The 27739-nt window shown below is 39.0% G+C and overlaps 1 protein-coding gene across 1 annotated transcript in view; it reads left to right on the top strand.

Moving 5' to 3' along the window:
• TMEFF1 (transmembrane protein with EGF like and two follistatin like domains 1) overlaps positions 1–27739 on the top strand; it is a 96060-nt gene that overhangs the window by 10342 nt on the left and 57979 nt on the right. Inside the window, exons 2-5 of the mRNA XM_037797892.1 lie at positions 9507–9616; positions 16194–16323; positions 21269–21295; positions 23567–23663. Coding sequence (XP_037653820.1) covers positions 9507–9616; positions 16194–16323; positions 21269–21295; positions 23567–23663 — 364 coding nt within the window. The remainder of the gene's footprint in view (positions 1–9506; positions 9617–16193; positions 16324–21268; positions 21296–23566; positions 23664–27739) is intronic.

Here is a 27739-nt window from a genome sequence, read left to right as displayed (position 1 = left end):
TGTCACCCCAAGAAGAAACTCCATACCTGTTAGCGGTCAGTTGGGGTACCCACCTCTCCCCATTCTCTGGCAATCTCTAATCTACTTTCTGTTTCTATGGATTTGCCTATTCTGAACATTTCATAGATATGCTATACGGTGTATACCATAGATCTACTATATGTGGCCTTTTGTGTCTGACTTCTTTTACTTAGCATAACGTTTTCAAGATTCTTCCTTGGAGCATTTAACTTTTATTTAATTAAAAAATACAAATTCATTGTAAAAAATTAATTCAGAAAAAACACTGAATAGAGGAGAAAATTCAGACTCCACCAAGAGATAACTGTGGTTCATGTTTTGGTAAATCTCTTCCAGGGTATTTTTAAATAGGCATTTAAAAAAAAAAACCGATTTCTTTATATACATGTTTTTTATATCTGTCTTAAAAAATACTTAACTGTCATGTCAGGCAATGTGGACATCCATCATCATTTTTAATAATGGCTGAGTAATCTGTGAGAAACAAGCACTATTCCTAAAAAGAAATAAACACTCACCTGATTGTGGAGAAGAAAAGAATTTATTCACCATCTTGCAAGAACACTCGCCCAACCAGAATGTAGGGGGTTGGTGCACAGAACAATAGACCCAGCAGTATTTATTCCCTAGGCTTAACCGCAAGTCCCTTCCCTGTTTCTCCAATGGCTGATACTCCAGAGGTTACATGCTGTTGGACAAGCCTAACTAGCCCGCACAAATTTGAAACATGCAGCCCGCCCAAATTGAAAACATTTGGAAAAAAGTCTCCTGTGCATACTTGGAACATTGGAAACAAGTCTCTACCCCTCTTTTCTTTGTTCTTTAACTGCAGAGCCAGTCTGAGCTAGTTTGGTAACAATTTTTGAAGCTATTTTAGGAACCTCTAACCCCCACCCCCCACCCTGCAAGGACAGTGAGCGGATAAACAGGAGGACCGGCCACCGATTATAGCTTGGCTTCTTGACCCTCTGCCATTCCCCTGAGCTGCCCCCACCCTGTGTGAAAGCTAAACTTAATCTAATTCTCACAAATCTGCAAGCAGTTCAGCTGATGGATCCATGAGTGGGGAGCACGGGTTTGCCAGGCTGGTGACAGAATCCCAGATGAGAGGGAGAGAGCCAGAGTTTGAGGAGTTTGGCTAGGCCTGGGTAGGGCTCAAGGAGCCTGGGTCCCTCTCCAGCTTGACTTGGGGTCTAGGTGTCCTGTTCCTGCTGTAGTTTGTCCTCCTGGTCACCTTGTCCGAAGCGTCCTGCTGGTAGGTGGGGGGTGGAGGGTGGACACTGTCCAAGTGCGCTTCAACCAAGGGGGGTTGGGCCGTGCTGTGCAGAATGGGCTGGAAGAGCATCGGAGCCGGATAATCACGTCATGGGAAGTTTCCTTCAATAAATGCAGCTCAGCAGAGTTCAGTCTTCTCTGCTATTGGTGCTTTATAATGTTGATGTAAACTGCTTTTGGTTTTGTATCATGAAACATTGAGTACAGTTTGTTTTCTTCCTCATATACTTATAGTACAAGATAACCTATGTAATGTGGTTAATTTAGTAAACAAGTTGAAGAAAACTTAATTTCTTATTCTTCAAATTTGCTGGGACTAAAGTCAACATTTACTAAATCTATTGCTTGATTTTACCTCAAGTATATTTCCACTTATGTGTCATTACCTGTGTCCCTCAGATTAGGAAAAGAAAGAAAATGAATCTTTGTTGTGTATCTTCTTGTTTTAGGTGCTGTGTTGTTTTTGAATACATTGTCTCATCTAATCATTACAATATCGATGTAAGGTTATTATTTGAAAAGGTACAGAACTAACTTGTGAACTTGGCCCCTACTGACCCCTAAAATCATGCTTTGTCCATTATATAGCACAGCATCTTGGGTTATGTTTAAAATCATGTTGAATTTTTTTTCCCATTAAATATAACCAATATAGAAATGGGAAAAGGAGGAAAAATCATCCATTGTTCAACTGGTATAACCCAGTTGCTGTTACTGTTTTTGTTTTTCCTGGCTGGAATTATCCTATATGTGCCTTTTATACAGTATCATAATGTATGTATGTAGTTTTGTTTCTGCTTTTTCACTTGACATTTATAAGCCTATTTCCACATTGCCACATAATCTGCATAACCTCTTTAAAAAAATAACTGTGTAATATTCCATGGCTATACCATAATGTTATTAACCATTTCCTGGTGTGTGGGGTATTTTAAATATTTAAAAATTTTAAAATATTTTCACTGTTTTCAGTGTAGAGTTTGTGGAACTTTCTTGTGTTCAGTTTGACACAGTGTCAGGAACAAGCTAGGTTTGTTTGGGGCCATCCAGCTGGTGTCTTGACAGATTGGAGTAATGTGCTTTTCTGAAAAAAGGGCAGGTTTCCCCAAGTGCATTAACATCCAGACCGTGAATATAAACCCGCTGAAATTTTGGCCTTAAGGACAAGGTAAAAGCTTTGAACAGGTCCTGTGGACAGTCAATAAGAGATGAACTAAAAGAGGTGAATAATTGAGGTGAACTAAAGATTTCTGCATGTTCATAAGGCCTTGGAGAACATTTATAGGACTTTCTCCAGCTAGACTCTGAGGAGTGGAAATAGCACTGGCAAAAAGCAGATGTCACAGCTTTATGCGGTTGGGGAAAACCTGGTTTGAAGATGACTTGATGTGGTGTGAGTGGGTGAGATGGCTCAGAGGACAAAGAAAACTTGTGACACAATGGAGATGGGTGACATGATGGATGATTGAGGGCAGTGGTATGCACTGTGTGCAGTAGGAACCCCCTTCTCTTGGTACAAGATTCTGGTAGTTGGTTGATTAACTGAGAAAGTTATTTAAAGTGGGGAGTTACAAAAATGATTCATAATAAATATATGCAGCATTTCATTTTAACTTGAAAAACCCAAATATATATTTATTAATGAACATTTTGAAAGAGGGCCAAGAATTTTTCTTGGAGAACAGCTGGCATTTCTTCTTTGTTGAATAAACCATACTCATCGTGTGTTGGTTACCAATTTCAGTTTTAATCCCTTTATAAGGGATCTTAAAGATTTGCAGAATTCTAGATTTTTATCTTGCCTACACCTAATTCAACATCAGTTTTTTAAAGCAGCTCACCTTTTTCAAGTCTTTCCATAGCATCTAAATCAGTTTTCATAGAAACAATGTATTTTCACTCATATAAAGTGTTGGAATCACATAATTGCAGCCACAAATACAGTTGGCATACAGAGGCACACAAGAGCAGCTCCCCAGGTTGGAGCCAAAATGCTCATGGGTGCCGGAGAGAATGGCCTAGAAGCCTGGAGGATTCTTTATGCCGTGGGCGTTAGATGGTGTCTTAGTTTGCTACGGTTGCAGTGACAAATACCACACGGAGAGTTGGCTTAAATAGTCAGAATTTATGATTTCTCATTGCTTTGGAGGCTAGAAGTCAAAAATCAAGGTCTCCCGGGGTCTGTAGTGTTCTGGGGCTGGCTTGCTGCAATCCTTGGGGTTCCTTGGCTTGCATCTCTGCCTCCGTCACATGGCATTCTGCTCATTCTCTGGCTTCTTCTGACTTCTGGCTCCTCTCTGTAATGCCTATAGTCCTGTGGATTAAGGTCTACCCTGATTCTGCTTGGCCTCTAAATAGGATTTCGAGCATCTTGTTCACAAATGAGTCCATATCTTAACTGATGATGTCTTCAGAGGTCCTGTTTCCAAATGGGTTCACACCCACAGTAGTGGGGATTAATACTTGAACCGGTCTTTTGTGGGGGACATGATTTAATCCCCAACTGAGGGAGTTTTTTTGAGAGAGTGGACTTTGGTTAATCTGGAGAGTCAATTAAGTTGGAGGTAACTTTTAAAGAGTGCTGTGGGTGTGGACTGGGGAGTAGGAGAAAGAAAAGGAGTAAGTAAAAGAGAAGTGGACAGAGCGTTGGGGGATAAAGGAGGTGGTTGCTGTAGAAAGGTCAAGAAAAGAGTTGGAAGACTAGGAAAAAAGGTATTGGACCTTTGGAATAGAAAGTCGTGTTGACCCTGAAAAGACTTTTGGTGGGAAGAGGGAGGAAGCTAGGCTTGCTGGAGATTAGGCATTAGAGGCCCTACTGTGAGCCAGGACTTGACATCAGCCCTTCAATGCTGGAGGCAGTAAGGTTGGGTTCCTGTATTGAAATGGAAGTGAAAAGTGGTCATGTGCAGAGATTTTGAAGATCTACACTTACTTGACTCATTTTCCTGATAGTGATTGTGAATGTAAAAATCTTTGTTACACTGTCACACTGGTTCTCAACTGGGAGTGGATTTTTGCCCCACCCCTGCCCGGGGACATTGGACAGTGTCTGGAGATGTTTTGGTTGTCACAGCTGGGGGGTGGGAATGCTATTGGCATCCAGTGGGTAAAGGCTAGGATGCTACAACACGTCCTGCAATGCACAGGACAACCCATCACAGAGAATTATCCAGCCCAAATGTCAGTAGGGACCAAGAAATGCTGAATTCTATTGTAACATCTTGTCAAGTTTTCTGTTCGCTTCTGGCTCTCCATAAGTGTAGCTAACTCATTAGAGTGCTGGAACTCCCATCTGTTTGACTGAAAGTTGATGGAAAAGTCCTCTCATCTTGGAGGGCTGCTGGGTCTCATTTTGATCTGTAGCCTGAATCTTGTTAGTGGGGCCAAAAATTGGAGTTTTGGCAGCTCAGGTTCCTAGTAAGCAGGGTTCCTTCCCCCGCTGTGTATTGAAATGTTAATGAAAATGGAGACAAGTTTTACATTTTGAGAACTGTACAGAGGGCACATTTGCAAGAGGAGCAAAATATCTTTGCTTTGAACCACTCTTCTGGGTGCTTCTTTGTGTAAAATATTTCTGTTTGGAGAATTGATTTTTGAGGGCCTCAGTAAAGCTCATCCATTTTGCTGAATTTTCATTTTGGGCTCAGGAAAGCAGGCATGTAGTCATCATCCTCATTGACAGGTAGGAGAGTACCCTCGTCATGGCTGGTAACTGCACATAAAACTTGAGAAGAAGGATGATTCAGGAGACCCGCAGACAGATTTCTGATTCCTTCTGTACTGAGTCTGAGCTAGGCATTGGTTCTCAAATTTGTTAGGAGTCAGAGCACCAGGAAATAATGATGCTCTTGATAAATTAATTTTGTTATGTGAACTGTGATGGGGCACAAAATTATTTTTTTTTAAGACATTTGTTTAGAAATATCTGATTAAATTTACATGCAGCCATGTTAGGAATTTGTTTAATGCATGTATCGGAGACCTGACCAACAGTGACTTAAATTATAAAGGCTTTCTTCCCTCCACCACCCCCACCAATTCTGGAGGAAGGAAATCCAGGTTCGGGTGGTAATTCCACAAGTCTTTCTGCTCTGCCATCTTTAGCTCTTTAGCTTGTAGCTTTCATCTGCATGCAGATAATATGGCTTCAACATCCTTAGGCAACAGGTTTGCTCTCCAGAAAGGTGAAAAAAAAGGAACGGTAGTTATATATGAACTGTGTGGCCCAGAGCAAGGAGGCTGTGAAATACAGGTTCTAGCTGCGCACCTTTTTTCTCTGAGCAAAACTGGGGCCTCTTCCTAATAAGTAAGAGGAGAGGAATGGACACAAGGCAGGCAATTAGCAGTGACAGCCACAATAACAATTTAAAATTACGTTCCTGAGCTTATGACATTCATAACCTTGTGTCCTTGAAAAACACAGTCAGCCTGAGCATGATTATCTGTGGAATTTTTGTATTAATATTCTTTAATTATTTGTTGAATGTTAGTTTTGTTGATAGCTCACAAGGAAGTAATCTTCTTGTACTAAAGATTTAAGAAAAATTGAGAAAATTCTTTCCATTGACTTATTTTTCCTTACAAATGAGATACTGATTTTAATGTGCCTTGGTTTTAATGAAGGTACATCCTAGTCTAGAATGTCAGTTTTTCTAAGAAACATAGTTGGAAACTACTGATTTTAATACTACTTGTGTGAACTATTAAATTAGTTGTGTCTCTACTTATCTTCTTAGATGAAAAATTCTCATCTTTATATTTTAGTATTACTCACATGTACTAGGCAATTGGAACATTTCCAAATGCTCTGCAATGATCCTTAGTTTTATAATCAGAAAAAAAATCTTAACATTTCAAGGTTTGTTCAAGTCTTGCCTTCTCTGACAGACCTGTGCCCTACACTTCAAATCCATTTTTATCCCATACTCGAAACTCCTAGAACAGTTATAAATAACCTGTACAGCACAATTTGTCCTTTATATATAGACTATATTGAATTCATTACTAATTGTTCCATATGTTAGCAAGATTTACAGGCTCCCTGTTAGATATTTTTCTGCATATTCCAAATTCTTAGCATAGTATTAGACACATAGTAGATGCTTAATAATTGCTTCCTGATCAATTTAATAATCATGTTTAACACAGATACCCATGAAAATAGCATGGATTTGATAGTAAGCAAAACATAAAACAAAACGTTACTAATAACTAGTGTAATCAGAATTTCATGACTTGTACCCTCTAGCTCCCTCATGATGCCTCCCCCACCCTGAGTTTATTCTGGGCGTCCCCAAGGGGTGTTGCAGGTGGGCTTACTGACATATTCTGGCTGCTGTCACTTGGCACCTGTCTTTTTCTTCCTGCCACGCGTACTGCCCTTGCACTTGCACGCGGGTTGCTCGCCCCAGTTTTCAGAGGTGTAAGCCCCTTGCCTGGCCCTCCTTTCTCCTCCTTGGCCTCGCATTGTCCTGCCCGCTGATACACTGGTGATGTTGAGGTGCAAAGAGGCAGAGTCCCTTTTCTCCCCCTCTCTTATTTATTGTCGTGTGGGCATCAAAGCAGGGCTCCTGGGAGGAGCAGTCCAAATGGCAGGCCACCCTGCTTGGGATCACACCTCCTGGCCAAGGCTATGTGTATTGGGCTAAGCTTTTCTGCCTCACTTTGGTAAGGATGATTTTTCACCCCAAATGTCCCTTAGTCCCTCATTCAAACTAGATGTCCTTACAACTCCAGGTTATCAGACGTGTGAATCTTAGTGGCAGGGATGGTTTAGGTTCTAGCTTGGACTCCCACTGTGCTATAAAGTAGAGCAGGAAAAACATATTATGGCTCAAAAGAATCTTGAGCCGAGATAACAAGTTGTAACAGAGCATGATCTTTACCCACAGACAAAATAAAAACCTTTTTTTTTTTTTCCTTTTTTATGTCTGATTGTATTCTCACTTGTAATGGAAAGCAGTGTGAACTTTAAGGCTATGAAGAAAAGAGAAATGCACTATAAATTGTATTTCTCAAATTGTGCACTTCTTATTTCCATGGCCACTAAACTTGTTTAAATCTGTAGCTGAGCAGAAGAATCATGTATTCTAACCCTCTTTTCCTGGGTAATTCTATATTGGTATTTAATTGTCTTCCTTGAGTCTGAAGTGTGTATTTGATAGTATTTGGAACTGGACCTTGTGTAAGTTCCCAGCAGGAATGTAGGTAGAAAGAAAAAAAACTCCACACTTACAATCGAGCCTCAAGAGCTAAAGCAAATGGTCAAGGGGAACGGGAAGAGTGACCAAAAAGTGGTGGATGATAAGATCAAGAGACATAAAACCTGCTTACCCAGGGTGAGAAGGAATTGAAAGAGGGTCATCTGTGCCTGGAATAGTTTGCGAAACAGTGAGACCAGCAAACAAATGCATTAATTTCCTCTTTTTAAAAACAAAAACAAACATTTATTTCTCATACATGTGTCCCTTGTTTTAAGTTTTCACTTTTTGTTTTTTTGGCATATGCTTGAACTTCAGAGTAATCCAAATGCACCTAAGATCCGTAAAAGGAACAGAAAGAAAAGTTTTTGTAGCCCCAGTTACACAGACGTGAACTTATTCTGGTGTGCCGGTTGGCTCGGGTTGTTTGATAAGTGTTGTTGGGTATTCAGGTTGTGACTGCCAGCTCCTTGGAAGGTCAGTCTAGGGTTAGGAGACGCGAGTTGCCATCGCAGAGCAGTGAGAACAAATGGGACAGGGGGAGGCAATGGAGTGTCACCAGGTGCCTTGGTTTGCCAGGGCTGCTGTAAAAAATACAACATGTAGGAATTTAATGCAGTAATTTATTGGCTTAATAATTTGGAGGTCTGAAGTCCAAAATCAAGGTATCTGCAGGCCACGCTTTCTCCTGGAGTCCGTAGTGTTCTGGTGCTGGCTTGCCAGCAGTCCCTGGGGTTCCTTGTCTTGTAGATGCATTTCTGCTCCCATCATTTAGCACTCGCTCTCTCCTTTTCTGGCGTCTCCTAATTTACTGTGTCGGAAATTCCTCTGCTTGTAAAATCTTCACCATCCTGGATTAAGGCCTACTCTGATTCAATCTGGCTTTATCTAGATAGGATCTGGGGAGGTCCTGTTGACAGATCAGTTCAGGGGTTAAGACTTGAACGTGTCCTTGGGCATGACTCAAGCTTCCTCACCAGGACAGATAGAAGTGGACAGATGACCTTCTTAACTGAGCCCACTGACTCCTGGTTTGAAGTCTAGAAACAGGAAACAACTGGGTTGGGGGCTTGTTTGGAGAAGCAGGTTTGCTGGGACCTTGTGATGATCTGCCTACAGGCTTCTAGAGGTAGATGCACATGCAGATGTGGGACATCGCAGAAGGTGGGCAGGTGCTCCCCTAGCACTCAGCTACTGAGTGTTGTGTCAGGAGTTAACTGGGGCCTCTCTGCTTCAAGGTTCATGTGATCATCACTACACTGGGATGGTTTCTTAAGCAGTTGTTTGTTTATTGTTTGGATGAATGCATCTGTTGTTGGCGCTCTTGTTCACGATAGGGAGGGTATGAGAGCTGCAGTGCGTACTTTTCACCCAATCCCAAATTGGCAGCTTTATGTAGCACTAATCTTGAAGCAATGTATTTGGTGACCTAGAAAGCTTAATTTGATGCTTCCAGAACTGGTGCAAAATGACCACAGGGTGCTAGTCTGTGGGTTGACTCAGCTTCCATTGGTAGAGTAAAATTAAAGCTGCTATTTAAAAATTTAAGTCTTTTAAAATTGTTTTGTAATGAAAATAGTTTGTTTAGAGTGAATATGAGCACCCAAAATTTATTCTGGGTACTGAAAGGATTAAGATTCCTTCTAGTTATTCCTGTTTAAGTTATCCTTAAGAAAAATAATCTGAAATATGAAGACAATTTCTATTGGTCTTGGCAGGCCAAGGTAGAAAAATTCTATAGATTAAACTTTAGGAATTATGTTAAATCCTCAAATTTTGAGTTTTAGTTTGGTTTGGCTTACTTTCAGGCATATTATAGTGCAAGATTCTCTTTAAGGAGTACTGAACATTTTGTGTTCTATAGAACTTGCTTTCTGTATATTATGTTTGATTGTTATACTTGTGAATGATATGCTGCATACATTTAGAAGATTTCCTTTCTTTTGTTTATTTGGTACATTTGGATGCAAAAAGCCAACTATATATGAAATTATTTTTCCTCTTTTACAGAATTAAATGTGAGGGAGTCTGATGTAAGAGTTTGTGATGATTCATCATGTAAATATGGAGGAGTCTGTAAAGAAGATGGAGATGGTTTGAAGTGTGCATGCCAATTTCAGGTGAGGAAACCAAACATTTTTTTAAAAAGTGTTTTTTCTTTTTCATATTTTATAATTTTAAATTCTTCAGGTTAAAAATGCTTAAAATACCTGGAACCCCACATGGAAATTGGATTTACAGCCCACAAGTTCTCCTTTTTTGGTCGGATAAAATCCTATTATTTGTGCTTTCCATGCTTTTTCATGGTGTTAAGAGGCCAGACTGTGAAAATGCTTTGAAAAATGTAAAGTTCTTAACAAATGTAAGGTAATACCACTGAAAGAAAATAAGGTGCAGATTTGTAGGATAACCTTTTATTTAAAATGTTGGTAGTGTTTTCTTTCCTCCTTCTGGTTGCTCTCTTTCCCTTTCATCTGAGGGTAGGTCAGGGTGAAAAATGGACTAGAAGGACCCTCAGGCTATGAGCGGGCTTGTCTTTGTTTTTCAGGTTCTGTTTTAGTTGGTGATTCTCTTGTCTAAAAGAAATAGACAAAATGTATTACATCCGATCCATCCTTTTTACTTTCTGTGATTAAATGATTCTCTGGCTTCCGAATTTCTCACAAGTTAGCCACTGATTCTGGATTTAGATGAGACAAAGCAGAAACTAGAATTTTTTTCACTTGTGATCATGTTCTGAAGACCCTTGTTTTGGATTTTAAGGGGAATAACGGGTCCAGAAATCAGGGATAAAGGCAGAGGAGAGTTGGTATTTACAGGAACCCTAGGACCTCAGATCTCAGGTAATTCTCTTTGCATCAGGACTCCATCTGGAAAGAGAAGGCGTGTTTCCTACCCTTTTGATGATCTTGCAATAAGGGTCAAAATCAGAAAGAGATCTTTGCAAATGGAAACTCTGAAAATTATAACCATCACACCTGTTTTCCTTAAAAGCAGTGGAGAGTTCAGGTGGAGAAGGAAGGTAGGTGGGTGCAGTGTGGTTCCACTGGTAGGGTTCTTCTTGGTCCAAAAGGGTTCTCCAGCTGATCCTGAAGCCTCGTGGAAGGACTTCTCCTGGGCAGTCTCCAGGCTGAGCTGAGCTGGCCAGTCTGTTCTGTATGGCTGTCCTGCCCCCTCCCCAAACCCTCCTAAAAGGGGCTAGTTTTATACTAAGGTAGACTTTGCATGCATCTAACCAGCACCATGAATAATTGCTTAGAAGTATAAGGAAGATCTTTTTTCGGGGGCGGGGGGGCATAAGAGATTCAAGGTCCTCACTTAGGCATGTTGAGACCTACCTGGTTGTCTCACTCCATCATGAGTCCACAGAAATTTGGTCTTAAGTTCATATCTAAGAATGTGAGACTCTTCTTCTCTGACCCTCTTTTCTGGGATTTTCCCTCTGGCTCTCTAGGGTCTGTGGTATTTGCAGGAATTTTAGCCACCCTGCATGGGAAAACTAGTCTCCTAGTTGCTTTTCTCTGAGGCAACATCTGTTATTATCTTCTTACGTTCCCTTTTAGAAATAGTCTGCATGCATACAAATGTGTATGTATTTCACCTCTCTTTTTAAATACATGAATCTCTTAATAGCATTACTCTTAGAGATGGTTCCTTTACAGCTTATATAGATTTCAAAAAATAATTCTGTATTTTAAGGAAATTTTCTTCCTATGATTTTCATTTCCATTTTGTTTATATATATATTTGACATTAAAAAGTTTAAATTTTGATGTTAGATTTAACACTTTTGTCTTTATGACTCTGCTTTTCTTCGTTCTTTGAAGGTCTTTCCTTGTAACTTGAAGATTATAAAGAAATAGCCTTATTTGACCTTTTTAACATACTTGAACATCTAGAAAGTCCTCTCATGCTCTGTCTGAATCCCTCACGTGCTCTCTTCCCTTATGCCAAAGCAGAAAAGGAAAATAAAAGTTAGGAGTTGAGATCAATAGACCTTTATCCAGTGTGTGCTTTGTGCCAGTGAATAGGCTAAATGTTTAGGATATCAAGATGTTTAAAGACAGGTTCCTTGCCTTGTAGGGGCAAACTGCCTAAGGCCTTACAGGGGGTTTGATCAAACTGCTGAGTGAACCTTCTTTTGAGCACTTTGCTTCCTGTAAGCTTAGTCATCTGTTCAAGTTAGACTCAGGTTATTGTAAGCTTAAAAACAATTTCACAGGCTATATGGATTAAATACTTCCCTGCTGGATGCTTTAGTAGTACCTCTCAATTCATTTAAAAAACTTGCTTATGATTCAGCATGCTTTCAGTGTTAATATAAGCCTTCTGGGACATAATTTAAATACAAGATTTTATTACAGGATTTTGTCTGCTTTTTATTAATTTGTATGAGCTCTTTATGAGTTATGATAATATCCTGTCATACTTGTTATAATATTTTCTCCAAATTTTAAAACTTTGATCATTTATATTTTTGACATACAGCTGTTTTAGTTATTTACATAGTCTTTTCCTTTACAATTGATTCTGTTGACTTTCATGATTAGAAAGTCCTTTCCCAGCCTGTGATAATTAACTATTCATCTACATATGTAAATGTTTATTTACAGGGTTATTTTTTACATTTATCTTTTTTATTCCATAGGAATTATTTTAATATATGGTGTGTGAGTTTTAGCCAGGTTTTTTTTCCTGCAAAAATTTCATTTTGGGATATATTTGTTCAGTAGTCCATTCCTTCTGTAGTGGTTCATGTGTTTTCTTTTAAAAAGTATATAGTTTTTGAACTTCAGAAATATATGCTATAACAAATTCAGTCAATTCAGAAGTCTTATAAAGTAGGAAGTGATAATCTCTCTTTCCCTCTCTATTCCTGTTTTTCATTGGGAGCCACTGTTCACAGTTTGCTGTGTATTCATTCAGACTTTTTCTTTGTGTGTGTGTGATTTCTTTTTTGTGTTTACAGAGATAGACTCATGTTATACCAATTATTCTGCAACATGCTTTTTTTTATTGCAATTTGGTTGAGATATAATCACATAACATGCAGTCATTCAAAGTATACAATCACTTGTTCATAGTATCGTCATATTGTTGTGCATTCACCACAATCAAACTTTGAACAGTTTCATTACTCCAAAAAATAAAATAAAGATTAAAATAAAAAAAAAGAACATCTAAAACATCCCCTCCCCGCCATTGTTCATTTACTTTTTTTTTAATACAGTTTAATTGGGATATATTCACACACCCTATGGTCATCCACAGTGTACAATTGGGTTATTCACAGCACCATCATACATTTGTGTGTTCATGACCAGAATCAATTTTTGAACCTTTTCTTTACTCCAAAATAAAAATAAAAGCAAAAAACACCTATTGGCTCACTGTACCTTTTCTTGTCTGTATTTATATATCCTTTTTGTCTGTTTTCATGTCTTTGTGTCTCTCTAACTCTGTCTCTCCTTCCAGCAGATTAAAAATTAGTAACAGCACTTGTGGTAAAAAAATTAGAAAAACTTGCGAATTGAGGCTCTTTTCTGTTTTCTTTTATGGATGAATGTGTTTGTAAGGGGTGAGGGGAAGTTTCCGTCAGTAATGTTGCAGATACAAAGCAGCATCTTGAATCAAGCCACCTACTTTGTATGATTTCATTGTGTATTATTTTCTTTATTTCTGTTAAATTATAGTTGAACTATCCATGCAAAGAGTATAAAAGTAATTTCTAATTAAAAAAAAGAACACCTAAATCTTTCCATCCCCTCCATCTCACCCTGTTCTTCATCCAATTTTTGTCCCCATTTTTCCACTCATCTGTCCATACACTGGATAAAGGGATGCGAACCACCAGATTTTCACAGTCACACAGTCACACTGTGCAAGCTACATAGTTATACAATCGTCTTCAAGAATCAAGGTCACTGGGTTGCAGTTTGACAGCTTCAGGTATTTCCCTCTAGCCATTCCAACACATTAAAACCTAAAAAGTGATATCTTCATAGTGCATAAGAATACCCTCCAGAGTGACTTCTCAGCTCATTTGAGATCTCTCAGCCACTGAAACCTTATTTTGTTTCATCTCTCTTTCCCTTTCTGGTTAAGAAGATCCTCTCAATCCCACAGTGCTGGGTTCAGGCTCATCCCCAGGAGTCATTTCCCACGTTGCCAGGGGCATTCACACCCCTGGGTGTCACCTCCCATGTAGAGGGGAGGGCAGTGAATTCACCTGCCCAGTGGGCTTAGAGAGAGAAGGGACCACATCCGAGCAACAAAGAGGCTCTCTGAGTGCAACATGCTTTTTTAATTTGACAGTATAGCATTGTTATATTTCCAAGTCAGTATATACAGAGCTAATTCGTTTTGCATTGAGAGATCCATTGTGTAGATGTATCACAATTTAATTATCTATCTGTTCACCTATTGATAAACATTTAGATTGTTTTCAACCTTTTTGCTGTTAGCATCCTAGATATGTTTTTATGTACCTATACTGGTATTTATGCAGGCTTGATTACTAAAAGTGGAATTGTTGATGAATAGTGCATTGCTATTTAACATTTTATATAATTGGGTTATTGTATGATTTTATAATCAATATTCCCATAAAATATCAACATGCTTCTTAGCCTTTGTTTTCTCAATTATTCTTTCTAGTGGCTTAACAGTATTCCATCATTTGGATGTACCATACTTTTTTCCCTACCTCTAGATGAATGCTTAGCAAAATAAATATTTTGTTTATTAATGAAAACATTTAATTGTCTAGAATTTGCCTTTGAGTACAGCCTATAAAATTTGATATATTGTCTCTTAAATTTTCCAAATAGTTTATAATTGCTCATGTGATTTTTTTTTTTTTTTGTGACTCATTATTTTGGAAGATGGTTTAAATTTTGTAACTTATTTGGGGCTTTTAAGAGTTTGTTGAACTTCTTTTGTTGTTAATTTCTGTTTTTATTACATTGTATCAGAGTGCAAACTACAAAACTTGCAGTCACATTTTTATAGTCATAGCAAATATTTACACATAAATATATGTTAAATAGGTTTGTTACTTCCTGCTAGTTCTTTAATTTTTCTAATAAACATGTATATTTATTAATTCTTATAATACTGAAATGAAAACAAAAATGAGAAAAGAGTCTACACATAAGAGTTTGGAATCTTGTATTTCTGCCATGCACATCTAATGTAAGGCATGAGAAGTCAGGATGGTGGATGCCTGGGGGAGCTAGTAATTAGGAGGTGGCATCAGGTCGCTTCTCGTGCTGGCAGTGTTCTCTTTATTGAGTGCTTTTATGTGTGTGCTCACTTTGCAGAAAATTAATTGAACTGAATTATCCTCTCTGCACTCTTTATGTGTGTTATATTTCAATTAAAAAAATTAAAAAGCGTTCTTTTGTTCATGGTTGACTAACAGTTTTTATTTGTAAAATGACTTTCTGCTTTAAGCCCCCTTTAACCTATAGTAAAACTATTACAATTCTCCTAAGTCATGCTGAATTTAAAAAATATATACAGTTTATTTTAATTTAATTTACTGACATTTACGTAGCTTCTGGGTTAGAGCCACTGTGTGCCTAGAGCAGGGGATGGAAGTTAAAGCTAAAATGGCCAGGGTTGCTGCTACTGGAATGGCTATAACTGAAAAACAGGTGAATGCTGCAACTTATGGGAGTTTTCTTTTACTTCTTGATTATTTTTGAATATGCATTTGTGAGTGTATATTATTTACAGCATCAAAATAAAATATCTGTTATGACTAAAAAGACCTGTAGATAATGGAATGCTATTTAAAATTTTTAATGAGGATAATGTTCATGACGTCAATCTTCTGCTCAGAAATTTTCAGTTCTTGTTCCCTAGAGGATGATGTGTAGGCTCCTTGGCAAGACACTAAAAAAATAAAACACACCCCTTCAGGATCTGGCTCTGCTTGCCTTTCCAACGCCTCATCCATTATGATCTTCTAGATCAAGTCGTTTTGGGAATGTTTCCCCAGATGGACCTGTTGTGAAGTCTAACCATATTTGTCTGCTTAACATTTTTACATATGCAAGTCTAATGCCATTTCTCAGATGTGTGTTGCCTTTTTTTCTTCATCTCTTTTATTTCTACTCATTCTTCAAGGCCCAGTTCACATTCTGTTTCCTCCTAGGAGACCTTCCTAGAATATTCCAGTTTACAGTATTAGGGATTCCTGCCTACCCTATTGATTGGTACACGATTTATCTTTGCAGTATTGGTTTTTTTCCTATTTTTATGGCTTTCTAACAAGATTGTAAGGTCTCTCAGAACAGAGATCGTCTTATATTGTTTTGTATATTCTGTAACATTTACCTTGGGTAGTGAGTAAATGAGTTTTGATAATAATAAATGACATTACATAAACTGCTTTGAAAATGTTCCCAAGAATTTCCTCTTATATTATCTCACTGGGCCTTCATAGTAAGCAAATGAAGTAGCTGAGGTAGGAGCGTACATTCACATTTTTATGACAGTTGATAGTTATTTTCATTATGGATGTGAAAAAAGGTATGAGGAAGTAGCATAACTTTCTTTAAGCCAAAGAAAAGAACAAATTATTCTGTAGTCGAAGTATGTCATGATACCATGGTCTTGCATTCATGAATATGAAATGAACTATTAATATTCATGCTTAGTCCTGAGAATTTATTTTTATTTCTTTTGCAGTGCCATACAAATTACATTCCTGTCTGTGGATCAAATGGGGACACTTATCAAAATGAATGTTTTCTCAGAAGGGCTGCTTGTAAGCAGCAGAAAGAGATAACGGTAGTAACGAGAGGACCATGCTACTCTGGTATGTCCTATATTCTTCTGAGTACATGTTAGAAATGGTTTCACCATATTTTCTAAAAGGAAGTTTCAGAGGTGTATTCCCAAGAGTTAACTGCTGCATTGATTGTTGGTGGTAATTGTGCAAAAAGTTAGTGGGGGAGGCTCTTTTTTGTACCCAATTCATTTTGTTGCTCGCATCCCCACCCCCTTTAAATAGATTTTTCTTTTATTGTGATGGCTAATTTCATGTGTCAACTTGGCTAGGTTATGGCATCTAGTTATTTGCTCAAGCATTGCTCATCTTGTTTCTATAAGGGTATTTTGAGATTGGATTTGCATCTACAAGCAGTTGATTGCATCTACAGTCAACAAAGGAGATTGCCCTCATGAATGTGGGCAATCTCCTCCAATCAGTTGAGGTCTTAAAAAGCTAGAACTGAGGATTTCAGTAGTCAGAAGAATAATATAGGCTCAATTTCAGCATTGGCTCTTGCTGAAATTGCCAGCCAGCCAGCTGCTTCCCCTGGGGAATTCAGACTAAAGACTTGAATCATATTGGATTAAGACCCACCCTGATTCTATTTGGCATCCTCTAAATAGTATCTTTGAAGATCCTCTTCACAAATGAGTTCAAACCCACAGGAATGTGGGTTGTTAGGTCTTAGATATGTCTTTGTGGTAAAGTACATAATGCCTTCCCCCAGCTCTCTCTAAACCTCAATATGATAGGCAAATTATGAAATGCCTCCTAGCTTTAATTTTCATGTCTGTATAAAAGAATATAATTGCATACATACAAGGAATAAACGAAGCAGTGCATGTATCACCAAAATAAAATACATATAGTAAAATACACATAAAATAAAATTTACCATTTTAACCACTTAAATTGTACAATTCAGTAGCATTAAGTACATTCACAATGTTTTGCAACTGTCACCACTGTCTAGTTCCAGAACTTTTTCATCATCCTGAAAGAAAAGAAATCCATTAAGCAGTCATGTCCCATTCTCTCCTGTAACCCCCGGTGACCTCTAATCTGCTTTCTTTCTCTATGAATTTCCCTATTCTGGTGGTTTCATATAAATGGAATCATGTAGTATGTCATATTGCTTTTTAGCCCCAAGTGGTCTTGTCCTCACTGTGTTACTTCTCAGTGCATTTTTAGGCTTTGTGGGGACTTTGTAAGCCCTTTACGCTTTGGTTTGATGATTAGAATAAGATTTCAGGTGGGAAATGAGCTGTATCTGGTTGATGTTTTGTTTTTTTTCCTGAGAAAAGGTGAGGAATATCCAAAGAAAGCCATTAGCGGCATCCCAGGATGTTATTTCTTCGAAAACTATTTTCTTTTGCTTCTCTTTTCCTTCCTTTCCCTCTCCCCCAAAGTTGTTTGTATTTACTTTCTTCTCTTTGCCTTGAATTTTGGAAGGCATTACTGTTAGTTTCTTACTTGGATTAGTGTTTGGGGGGAAGGATGCAGGTGAGGTATTGTAGTTGGAGTTGTCATGTGGAGGTTAGCTGCAGAGGTGGAGATTATTCTTTTGTATTCTATTCCATTTCCTTGCTTTCCCTATTTATTACAGTGTTCAGAAGTTCTTGCTTTTACTAAATAATTAGGTGCTTGAAGAAATTATTATTATTTGGGGTGGTTCTTACATACATCTCTAAGTTCTTTATGTTTCATCGACTTACCTAGAAATGAGTGGAATATGGGGTTCTTTACAATCCCAAATTAATTATGCACCATCTATAGGGAGCATGTGTTTAAGATGCCAAGTGCTTTGAGAAGTAGTGAAGGTTAAGCATTAGGAAGCAGTGTGGGGAGCTGTAGGTTGGAAGGAGCACTGCACAAGGGTTAAAAGACCTGGCCTTAAAGTAGCTCTCACTCTTACTTACTGTTATGACCTTGGACAAGTCACCTAACCTCCTGATCCAGTTTCCTAAGTTGTTAAATGGTTATCCTCGTTGCCTGGGCTTGGGTAATGATTGTAATGAGCTAAGCTATAGGATGCTATTTTCAACTCCCTGTTCCTTACTGAGTGGACCAGTCTCTTTCATGCCCTTTGGGCTTTTATGGGTGCTCATCCCTGTGCCAGGAATATTATTCTCTTTTGCTTGCTTGATCTCTCCTTTCTTATGCTTCAAGGTGAGGCTTAAGCATCTCTCCTCTGTGAAATTGTTCTTTGGTGACAGCCATTCTTCTCTCCCAGCAGAGTTGCTCACACCTTTTTTGCCATCATATCCCTATGTATGCATCATCCTGAATTGGATTTATCTGACACATCTGTCGCCAGCAAGGTCCACGATTCTTACTGGGAAGGCTGTGTGTGCAGCTGGGGAGGTGTGTTATGTGCACGTCAGGGTGTATTGGGGAAGGTGTGTGTACAATGGAAGTATAATCTTCAAGAAGAGCTCAACCTCATCAGAGTAGTCACAGTAATTTAAATTTATTGGGGAATTGTAAATGACGTTAAAGGTAAGGTGTGATATTTTTATATTTATTAAAATTAGACGTGGGTTAACAATAAAAAGAGGTTGGGAGTGAGTGCTCTAGGACCAGGTCTTAATTATCATTTTATCCCTAATACTTACTGCAGTGCCTGGCACTGTGTCGCCAGTCAGTGTGAGTGGAACAGAAAGAACAAAGGAGTGTTTTCCCAAGAAAAGTTTGGTCATAAAGACAATTTTAAATAGAGTTCCCTCCCTCCACTCTCTTTCTCCTGCCCCTTCACTTTTCTTTCTTTTCCTCATTACCTACTCAGAGAAGATATGTTTTTATGTTGATTCTTCAGCATTCATAGTGAGCATTGCTGGTGTAGGAATGTGAGAATTACGGGGCTGAATTAGATGCCAGGCATTTTGAACCAGGAATAGGCAAAAGAGCCATATAAATGCCATAGTTTGGAGCACACTGGAACGAGAAAAAGCCACTTCCTTCTGGAGCAAGTTCATGGAGCCGTTCCCATGCCAGCCTGGAGGGGCCAGGAGGTTGGCGTTATCCCAGGGTAGAGAGGGCGAGACCCTGGGAAAATAGACCGACATCGTTGGTACCAGTCTGTCTCCCTTTCCACTTTCCCTTTATCATTAAAAAAAAAAAAATCAGCTTTATTGAGATGCAGTTCACATCCATACAATTTACCCGTTTAAAGTGTGCAGTTAAATTAGTATATTCATGGAATTGTGCATCCATCACCACAGTCAATTTTAGAAAATTCTTACCCCCTCAAGAAGAAACCCCATACCCTTTAGCAGTTGCTTCTCATTCCCCCAATCCTCCAGCCCGAGGCAACCGCCCGGCTACCTTCTCTGTCTGGATTAGCCCATGCTGGACATTTCATTGAAATGGAATCACACAAGAGTGGCCTTCTTCACTTAGCATGTTTCAAGGGTTTTTTCCCTTTATTCTTAATTCTACAAGAAGTGGGAAGCTCAGTCTGTGAAGTTTAGGAGAGTAACAGAGAGTAATGAGCAGGAGTTACCGGGAGTAAGGAAGGTGGTTCTAAGTAGAGCTGTCTAAGTGTGTGGAGGGATGCCGTGGTTAAGTAGAGTTCTCTGTCTTGGGAGATGTTTGAGCAGAGGCGTGGTGGGATCCACATGTGAAAAAAGGAATCTTTTACGTGGCGTTTTATGCAGTGTGCAGTAAATGTGGACTGGGGACCCCTGCTAGAGACTTACCTATACTTTTTCTCATCTAATTGCAGCAGTAAATTTGCAAGATAGACACTATTTACCCTTTTTTTTTTTCTTTTAATGTATGAGGACATTAAGGCTTGGTAGGAACCTAAAATTGTCTGTGGATCCAAAACAGATCAGGGACTAACACGAAGTCTGTCTGATGCCAAAGCCCGTTTCTTTTCACTAAATCACATTCATGTGCCCCTTCAGTCTGGAATGATAGGACTATAATGGAGGAATCATTAAGAAGGGCTGATGTAAAAAATGTATAAATATCACTTTTGAGCCCAAATTAAGGCTTTCTATAAAATCTTATGAAGATTTTGCAGTTGGTAATATGTGAGTTGTGTGTTTTTTCCAATCCCGTATCTGAGACCTGAATCATCGTTTGAAGGGGCTGGAAGGGAAAGGACCAGTATTGTGCCATGTGTGTCCCCCAGCCTGGAGAGCTGTTGAAAGAACTGAAATGGATTCTCTAGGACCGGGCTCTCCTCCCCTGGAAAATGCTGGATAAAGCATCAATTTCTTCACCTGCTTTCTCTGACGATACTGCAGCATTACTCTGCTTTATTTCAGCGTGCTCTGCTCTATGTATTAGTTTTCCTGGGGTTATTAAATGCATATTTTACCTTAGTTATATTTAGCCTGGCTTCTTTCTGGTAACTTTGAGGGAGATTCTTTAATTTCCCTGGTAACAAGTCTCCAGCCTACAGCTTAGTGAGTGTGCTTCTGATTGGGTTTCCTGGAGGAACTTCATTCCATTAGTAAATGTGAAAACCTCCATCCTGAGGTTATTTCCTTCTAAGTCTTGGGGCTTTTTTTACATTTTGATCTTTTGGCCTTTATCCACAGATTTCATTAAGGAAGATTTTTGGAGCAAGACCCAAAGCTCTTTTCTTTCTTTCTCATAAAAGCAGTTTGTTCATTATGCCTCTCAAGCTTTAACAAAATTAAAATTTTCTTCTACCTTTTAAATGTGTGAATTAGAATTAATTATTTATATTTAGCCATTTATTTAATAATATTTATTGGTCTTTACTCTGTGCAAGGCACTTGGCTATTTCCTGAATGGGGTACAAAGATGAATGAGATGTAGATAAATATGTATTAAAGGAATTTATATTTTGAGATGGGCATAAAATAGGTATATAAGAATAAACTGTTAATAGATCAAAAAAAGGAAAGGGCACTATGAGAACGGGTATCACAGTTTGGCATTTGATAAGATATTTCACTACTGATACGATGAAACTTCCAAGAAAAATATTCATATTCACTCTTTTTCTTCTCAGATAATGGCTCTGGATCTGGAGAAGGAGGTAAGTTTCAAATGCCACTTAAAGGGCATTTGCTTTTTTTTACTTCTTTTTTAACAGGTTTATGGAGATAAAATCCACATCCCATATAATTACCCATTAGAAGTGTAAAATCAGTGGTTTTTGGTATATTCACAGAGTTCTGTATCCATCACCACAGGGAGTTTTAAAACATTTTCATTACCCCAAAAAGAAACTCTGCACCCCTTCATTATCTCTACTCCTCACCCCCTCACTCCACTTCCTTCTCAGCCCTAGGAATTCTGTTTCATGCAATTACTTTTCACAAAAGGCTTGTTGTCAAACTAAGGGGAAAATGCCATAGCTTCTCTTACACTGAGTTGCACCAAAGTGCCTTCTTAGAATCATCCCCACAAGTGAGGTCAGGCTGGATCACAGTGTTTGTAACTGCCCTCCCTACCTCATTACTCCCAAGGTTTTACTCATAAGAAATTTATAAGATACAGGGTTAAAAGAAACCCTTGATTGAGTTGTGTATAGAGAAGACTTGCAGAATAATTCTGGTAGAATTTGGAGTTTAGTTTAAGCCTTTAAATTTTTCCTATTTATGTTTTTGTTATTAGTTTACAAATATATGAATGAACTAGTTTTGTTTAAAAACCTAATATTTAGTAATAGCATATAATAGAGTTTACTCTGAATTATCAGAATTGAGAATGATTAATCTATCCCATAGTTTCTTGAGACTGTAATTCTTAAATGGGCATCCACTGTCTGGAAAATAATGTTTTAGGTACTTTGGGGATAGACTAAAAGAAAACTCACCAGGGTACAATGCACACAAATGAAAAATTGTGATCCTTTGAACAGTATCAGCAATCTTACTCCAGATTTCATAGGTTCCTAAAATTTTAGAGTTGGAAAGGACATTCAAGGTCACCTAAAGAACAGAATAATTGTCATGAGGAAGAAGTCTGAGGATGACAGTTTCAGCTCAAAAAAAAAAAAAGATTAAAGCTGTCCTACAATAGAATTTGACTTAACTGGACATGTTCAAGCAGCAGCTTCATGATGATGTGTGAAGAATCAGATCATAAGTTGTAGATCTTAGAGATGAAAAGGAGTCTGAGATCATGTGGTCTGGTCCCTGTGGGCAGATGTTACTAGGAAATTGTCACTGCTCCTATTTTAAAGACAAGGAAGTTGATCTCACGATGGGGTTACACAGGAAAATACTGGATGTCTTGCCCTGAGGTTGTGGGTTGACCATTTCTTCAGGGAGTATGAGTCATGGAGGCTGAGTGGAATGCTCAAATTAGCAGAAAACTGCTAAACTCAGGGTGGCCGTGGCATTCCTGGATCTCCTGTTACTGAGGCCTCAGAAATACCTGAGATTATGATCAGGGGAATCTGTATTCATGAGAATTTTGGGGAGGTACAGGCAGACACCCCAAATTGGAAATATGGAAGTATTACCTAAGTTACCCAAAATAAAGTCTTATTACCTAAAACATTAGGTCTGTGTTCTTGCCTTGTTATGCCTTAGCTACTGATTGAGACAATCTGAGTAGGATTCCTTCCCAGACCAGACTGGGAATTCCCTTGAGTAAACTGAAATTCCTTAGTTGCCCTCAGAACCGATCTCCCTGCACAGTTCGAGTTTATCCGGATATGAGCCTCTCTGGTCAAGACCCACAAATGTGGGGTCCCCCTAGGTGTGGGATGAAGGCGAGTTGGGGGCTGGTGGGTTGGGAGAACCACACACATCTGCGTCTGGGTCTTTTTTAAGTGACACAATAAAAAAGGGGCACTTTGTAGGGACCTCTTTCCTTTTAAAATTTGGACATAAATATTCCTTTTAACTCTGGAATTGGTTCTTTCGTAGTTGGAAAGGCAAGTGTTAGACTCATGGGAGGAAAAGTTGATGGTTTACTCTGCCATGTGCAGGCTCTGACAGCCAGCTGTCATTGCGCAGGCTCATAGTAGGGGGCTCACTGGACTTCATGTACTGCTCATGGTTTTTTCTTCTCTTTAATGTGATACAATAGATAATTCTTTTAAAAGCAATTATTATCAAAACCTACTAAATAGTTACTCTCTACAGAGTTTCAGGGATTCTTTTGCTAGCACCGGTACTTCTTTTTCCTCACAGAATATGTTGTACTCAGTATTGGCAACACTTTTGGAAATGATTATTTTCAGGAGCTTGGGTACATTTTCCCCAGAAACGGGATATTGGCTACTGAAAACATGGAGCATATCTGGAAGGGATTCCAACTTTTGGTTGAAAATCAAATTTTTCTTTTTAAACAGAAGAAGACGGGTCAGGGACAGAAGTTCACAGGAAACACTCCAAGTGTGGACCTTGCAAATACAAAGCCGAGTGTGATGAAGATGCAGAAAATGTTGGGTAAGTTGATCGAGGGAAAGGGATAAATTGCCTTGGAGGTTAATCATCAGCATTGTCATTTGTAGAAAAGTATCATTTAACCCGGTTTTGTACATTTTATGTGTGCCTTCTATATTTTTTGTTTAATGCTAGTCTGTTGACTTTTCTCTTAATTTGACATAATACTCTGGCTATTTAAATTAGTATAAATGTTATGTTTTAGACTGAGAATCTACTTCAAGTTTTTTTTAGTTTTGCCTATACTTTATTTTCTATTTATGGTCTTTTATGTTTTAGTCATCAGAAATGCTCTTGTATTATTTTATCCTATTGTTAATACTTTTTAATCGGCATATATAATAAAGTTTCTCTCTTTCTTAACTTGTATTTTTACCCAATAACTTTTCATATATTTCAATGTATTAAGAAAAAATCCAAAATTATTTCAACTGTTGAGATGTAGTATTTATGTAATAAGTAAAAAATATTTATAGAAATTGCATTTGCACAGTCTGACGATTTATTGGTTTGGTTGTTCTCACTCATGTTCAGCCTTTCTTACAGTGGGTTTTGTGCCTGGATGGCACTGTCTGTGCCATTTCCCATTCACTCTGTAAGAAATGGTGCAGTTTGGCAGAAAAGTAACAGCAGGGACATTCATCAGCACAGTCATATTTGATTCTTCCTTACATCAGTGTACTGCTGGTTTGTTCCCAGTCTCACCCTTCTTTTGTTTTCCTATACTGCTTGCTTTTGTGCTTTTTGCATATTTGATTCTAAAAGCTTTGATGCTGACTTCAGGACTTTTAACACCAATCTTCTTCACCTCCTCATTTCCCCTTCTTGCATATTTAAAAACATATTTTATAAAGATATGTGCTCTTTTCCTTACTCATGCATATTTTTGGTGCGCATTTTCTACTTCCATGTCTTATTCAGCCATTAAATGCATGTTTGAGCCTTTCACTGAACAGTAATGTTGGGGATTGAATCGTGTCCGTCAGTGGAAGTCAGGATTGGAGGTGCAGCTATCCTGGAAGGATCTGTGGAAAGTTCTGTTGTCTGATGTTTGGATCCCCTGGAACTGCACATAAAGCCAACAGGGTTTTTGCAAAATTGGTCTGAACAGAGTGAAAGGGACAGAGAAGGGATAAATGAAGGGAAAGTGATTTGAAGGGCTGAACCATGGAAGCCTTGGTCTGGATGATGAGATCTCCTTGGGCCGAGAAAGCGGGCCCGCCCACGTGTGTGGAAAGGACAGGTCTGCCTCAGGCTCGGAGGGGTGCCTTGCTCCTGTTATTCACCACCCCAGTGCTCGGAGATGGTGGGGCCTGTGCCCTGGCTTTCTTGGGGAGCCTGGCTGCCATTCCAAGGCTCAGAGTGGGTGGTGCCTACATCCCTGTGTTGGAAAAGAGTTCGGCCTGGATGCAAGTGCTGGGAAAGGGTGGGGCTGCTGCTGCATCAGGCCCAGAGGACAAAGCTTCCAGCCAGTGAAGTCTTTCAGACCTTGAGAGCTAAAGTTGTTGCACAGCTGGGTTTTGCACTTGTTTGGGACCTTCCAGTGTCTCCCTTCTGGAAGGAGAATTTCGATCCTGTGCCTGTCCCACCATTGTATATTGAAAACTGATAACTTGATTTATAGATTTCACAGATGTATTAGATGGAGAAGAATTTTGCCCTAGGAGAAACCACACCCATAATTGATTTTGATGACAGTTTGTGCTTAGCATTGTTACTGAAATGACTTTTTCGGATGTTGTGATGGAAAGAATGTATTTTGTATTTGAGAAGGACATGTCTTTTTTGGGGGGTACAGAGGGCAGACTGTTGGTGATTGAATCATGTCCCCCACAAAAGGAATGTTCAGGTCCCAACCCCTGGCCTGGTTCTGTGGGTGTGAACCCTTTGTAAATATGACCTTTGATGATGTTATTAGTTAAGGTACCCAGATGGAATGAAGGTGAGCCTTAATGAAATATGGCTGAAATCCTTCTAAAGGAGACTAGACACAGAGACAGAAGGCACAGGTTGCAGCCAGAAGCTGGAAGTCAGCAAAACCCAGCAGAGAAAGTAGAAGAATTCACCAAGTGTATTGCTATGTGACAGAAAAGCCAAGGATCTCCACAGATCGCTGGCCAGCTAGCAGATACTGACCCCGGGAGGAAGCCAGTCTTCTAGCCTCTGAAACTGTGAACCAATAAGTTCCTTTTGTTAAGCAAACCCATTGTGTGACATTAGTTTTATTTTTTTATTTTTATTATTTTTTTAATCTTCATTTTATTGAGATATATTCACATACCACACAGTCATAAAAAACAAATCGTACTTTCGATTGTTTACAGTACCATTACATAGTGGTACATTCATCACCCAAATCAATCCCTGACACCTTCATTAGCACACACACAAAAATAACAAGAATAATAATTAGAGTGAAAAAGAGCAATTGAAGTAAAAAAGAACACTGGGTACCTTTGTCTGTTTGTTTCCTTCCCCTATTTTTCTACTCATCCATCCATAAACTAGACAAAGTGGAGTGTGGTCCTTATGGCTTTCCCAATCCCATTGTCACCCCTCATAAGCTACATTTTTATACAACTGTCTTCGAGATTCATGGGTTCTGGGTTGTAGTTTGATAGTTTCAGGTATCCACCACCGGCTACCCCAATTCTTTAGAACCTAAAAAGGGTTGTCTAAAGTGTGCGTAAGAGTGCCCACCAGAGTGACCTCTCGGCTCCTTTTGGAATCTCTCTGCCACTGAAGCTTATTTCATTTCCTTTCACATCCCCCTTTTGGTCAAGAAGATGTTCTCCGTCCCACGATGCCAGGTCTACATTCCTCCCCGGGAGTCATATTCCACGTTGCCAGGGAGATTCACTCCCCTGGGTGTGTCTGATCCCACGTAGGGGGGAGGGCAGTGATTTCACCTTTCAAGTTGGCTTAGCTAGAGAGACAGGGCCACATCTGAGCAACAAAGAGGCATTCGGGAGGAGGCTCTTAGGCACAACCATAGGGAGGCCTAGCCTCTCCTTTGCAGCAACCGTCTTCCCAAGGGTAAAACCTGTGGTAGAGGGCTCAACCCATCAACCCACCAGTCCCCTATGTCTGTGGTCATGTTAGCAACCATGGAGGTGGGGTAGGCGAATACCCCTGCATTCTCCACAGGCTCCTCAAGGGGGCACTACCTCTTTTTTTTTTCCTTGTTTTTCTTTCTTTTTTTTTTTTTTTAACTTTCCCTTCTTTTTTAAATCAACTGTATGAAAAAAAAGTTAAAAAGAAAACAAACATACAATAAAAGAACATTTAAAAGACACCATAACAGGGGAGTAAGAAAAAGACAACTAACCTAAGATAACTGCTTAACTTCCAACATGTTCCTACTTTACCCCAAGAAAGTTACCTAATATAGCAACATTTCTGTGAACTTGCTCCTACTATATTCATCAGAAATTAACAGACCATAGTCATTCCTGGGCATCCCCAGAACGTTAAATAGCTTATCTGTTCTTCTTGGATTATTGTTCCCCCTTCCTTAATTGCTCTCTATTGCTAGTTCCCCTACATTCTACATTATAAGCCATTTGTTTTACATTTTTCAAAGTTCACATTAGTGGTAGCATATAATATTTCTCTTTTTGTGCCTGGCTTATTTCGCTCAGCATTATGTCTTCAAGGTTCATCCATGTTGTCATATGTTTCACGAGATCGTTCCTTCTTACTGCTGCGTAGTATTCCATCGTGTGTATATACCACATTTTATTTATCCACTCATCTGTTGAAGGACATTTGGGTTGTTTCCATCTCTTGGCAATTGTGAATAATGCTGCTATGAACATTGGCGTGCAGATATCTGTTCGTGTCACTGCTTTCCGATCTTCCGGGTATATACCGAGAAGTGCAATCGCTGGATCAAATGGTAACTCTATATCTAGTTTTCTAAGGAACTGCCAGACCGACTTCCAGAGTGGCTGAACCATTATACAGTCCCACCAACAGTGAATAAGAGTTCCAATTTCTCCACATCCCCTCCAGCATTTGTAGTTTCCTGTTTGTTTAATGGCAGCCATTCTAACCGGTGTTAGATGGTATCTCATTGT

The sequence above is a fragment of the Choloepus didactylus genome, chromosome 10, assembly GCF_015220235.1.
Source record: "Choloepus didactylus isolate mChoDid1 chromosome 10, mChoDid1.pri, whole genome shotgun sequence".
NCBI classification, from domain to species: domain Eukaryota; kingdom Metazoa; phylum Chordata; class Mammalia; order Pilosa; family Megalonychidae; genus Choloepus; species Choloepus didactylus.
This window is presented reverse-complemented; position numbering and strand designations above follow the sequence as displayed.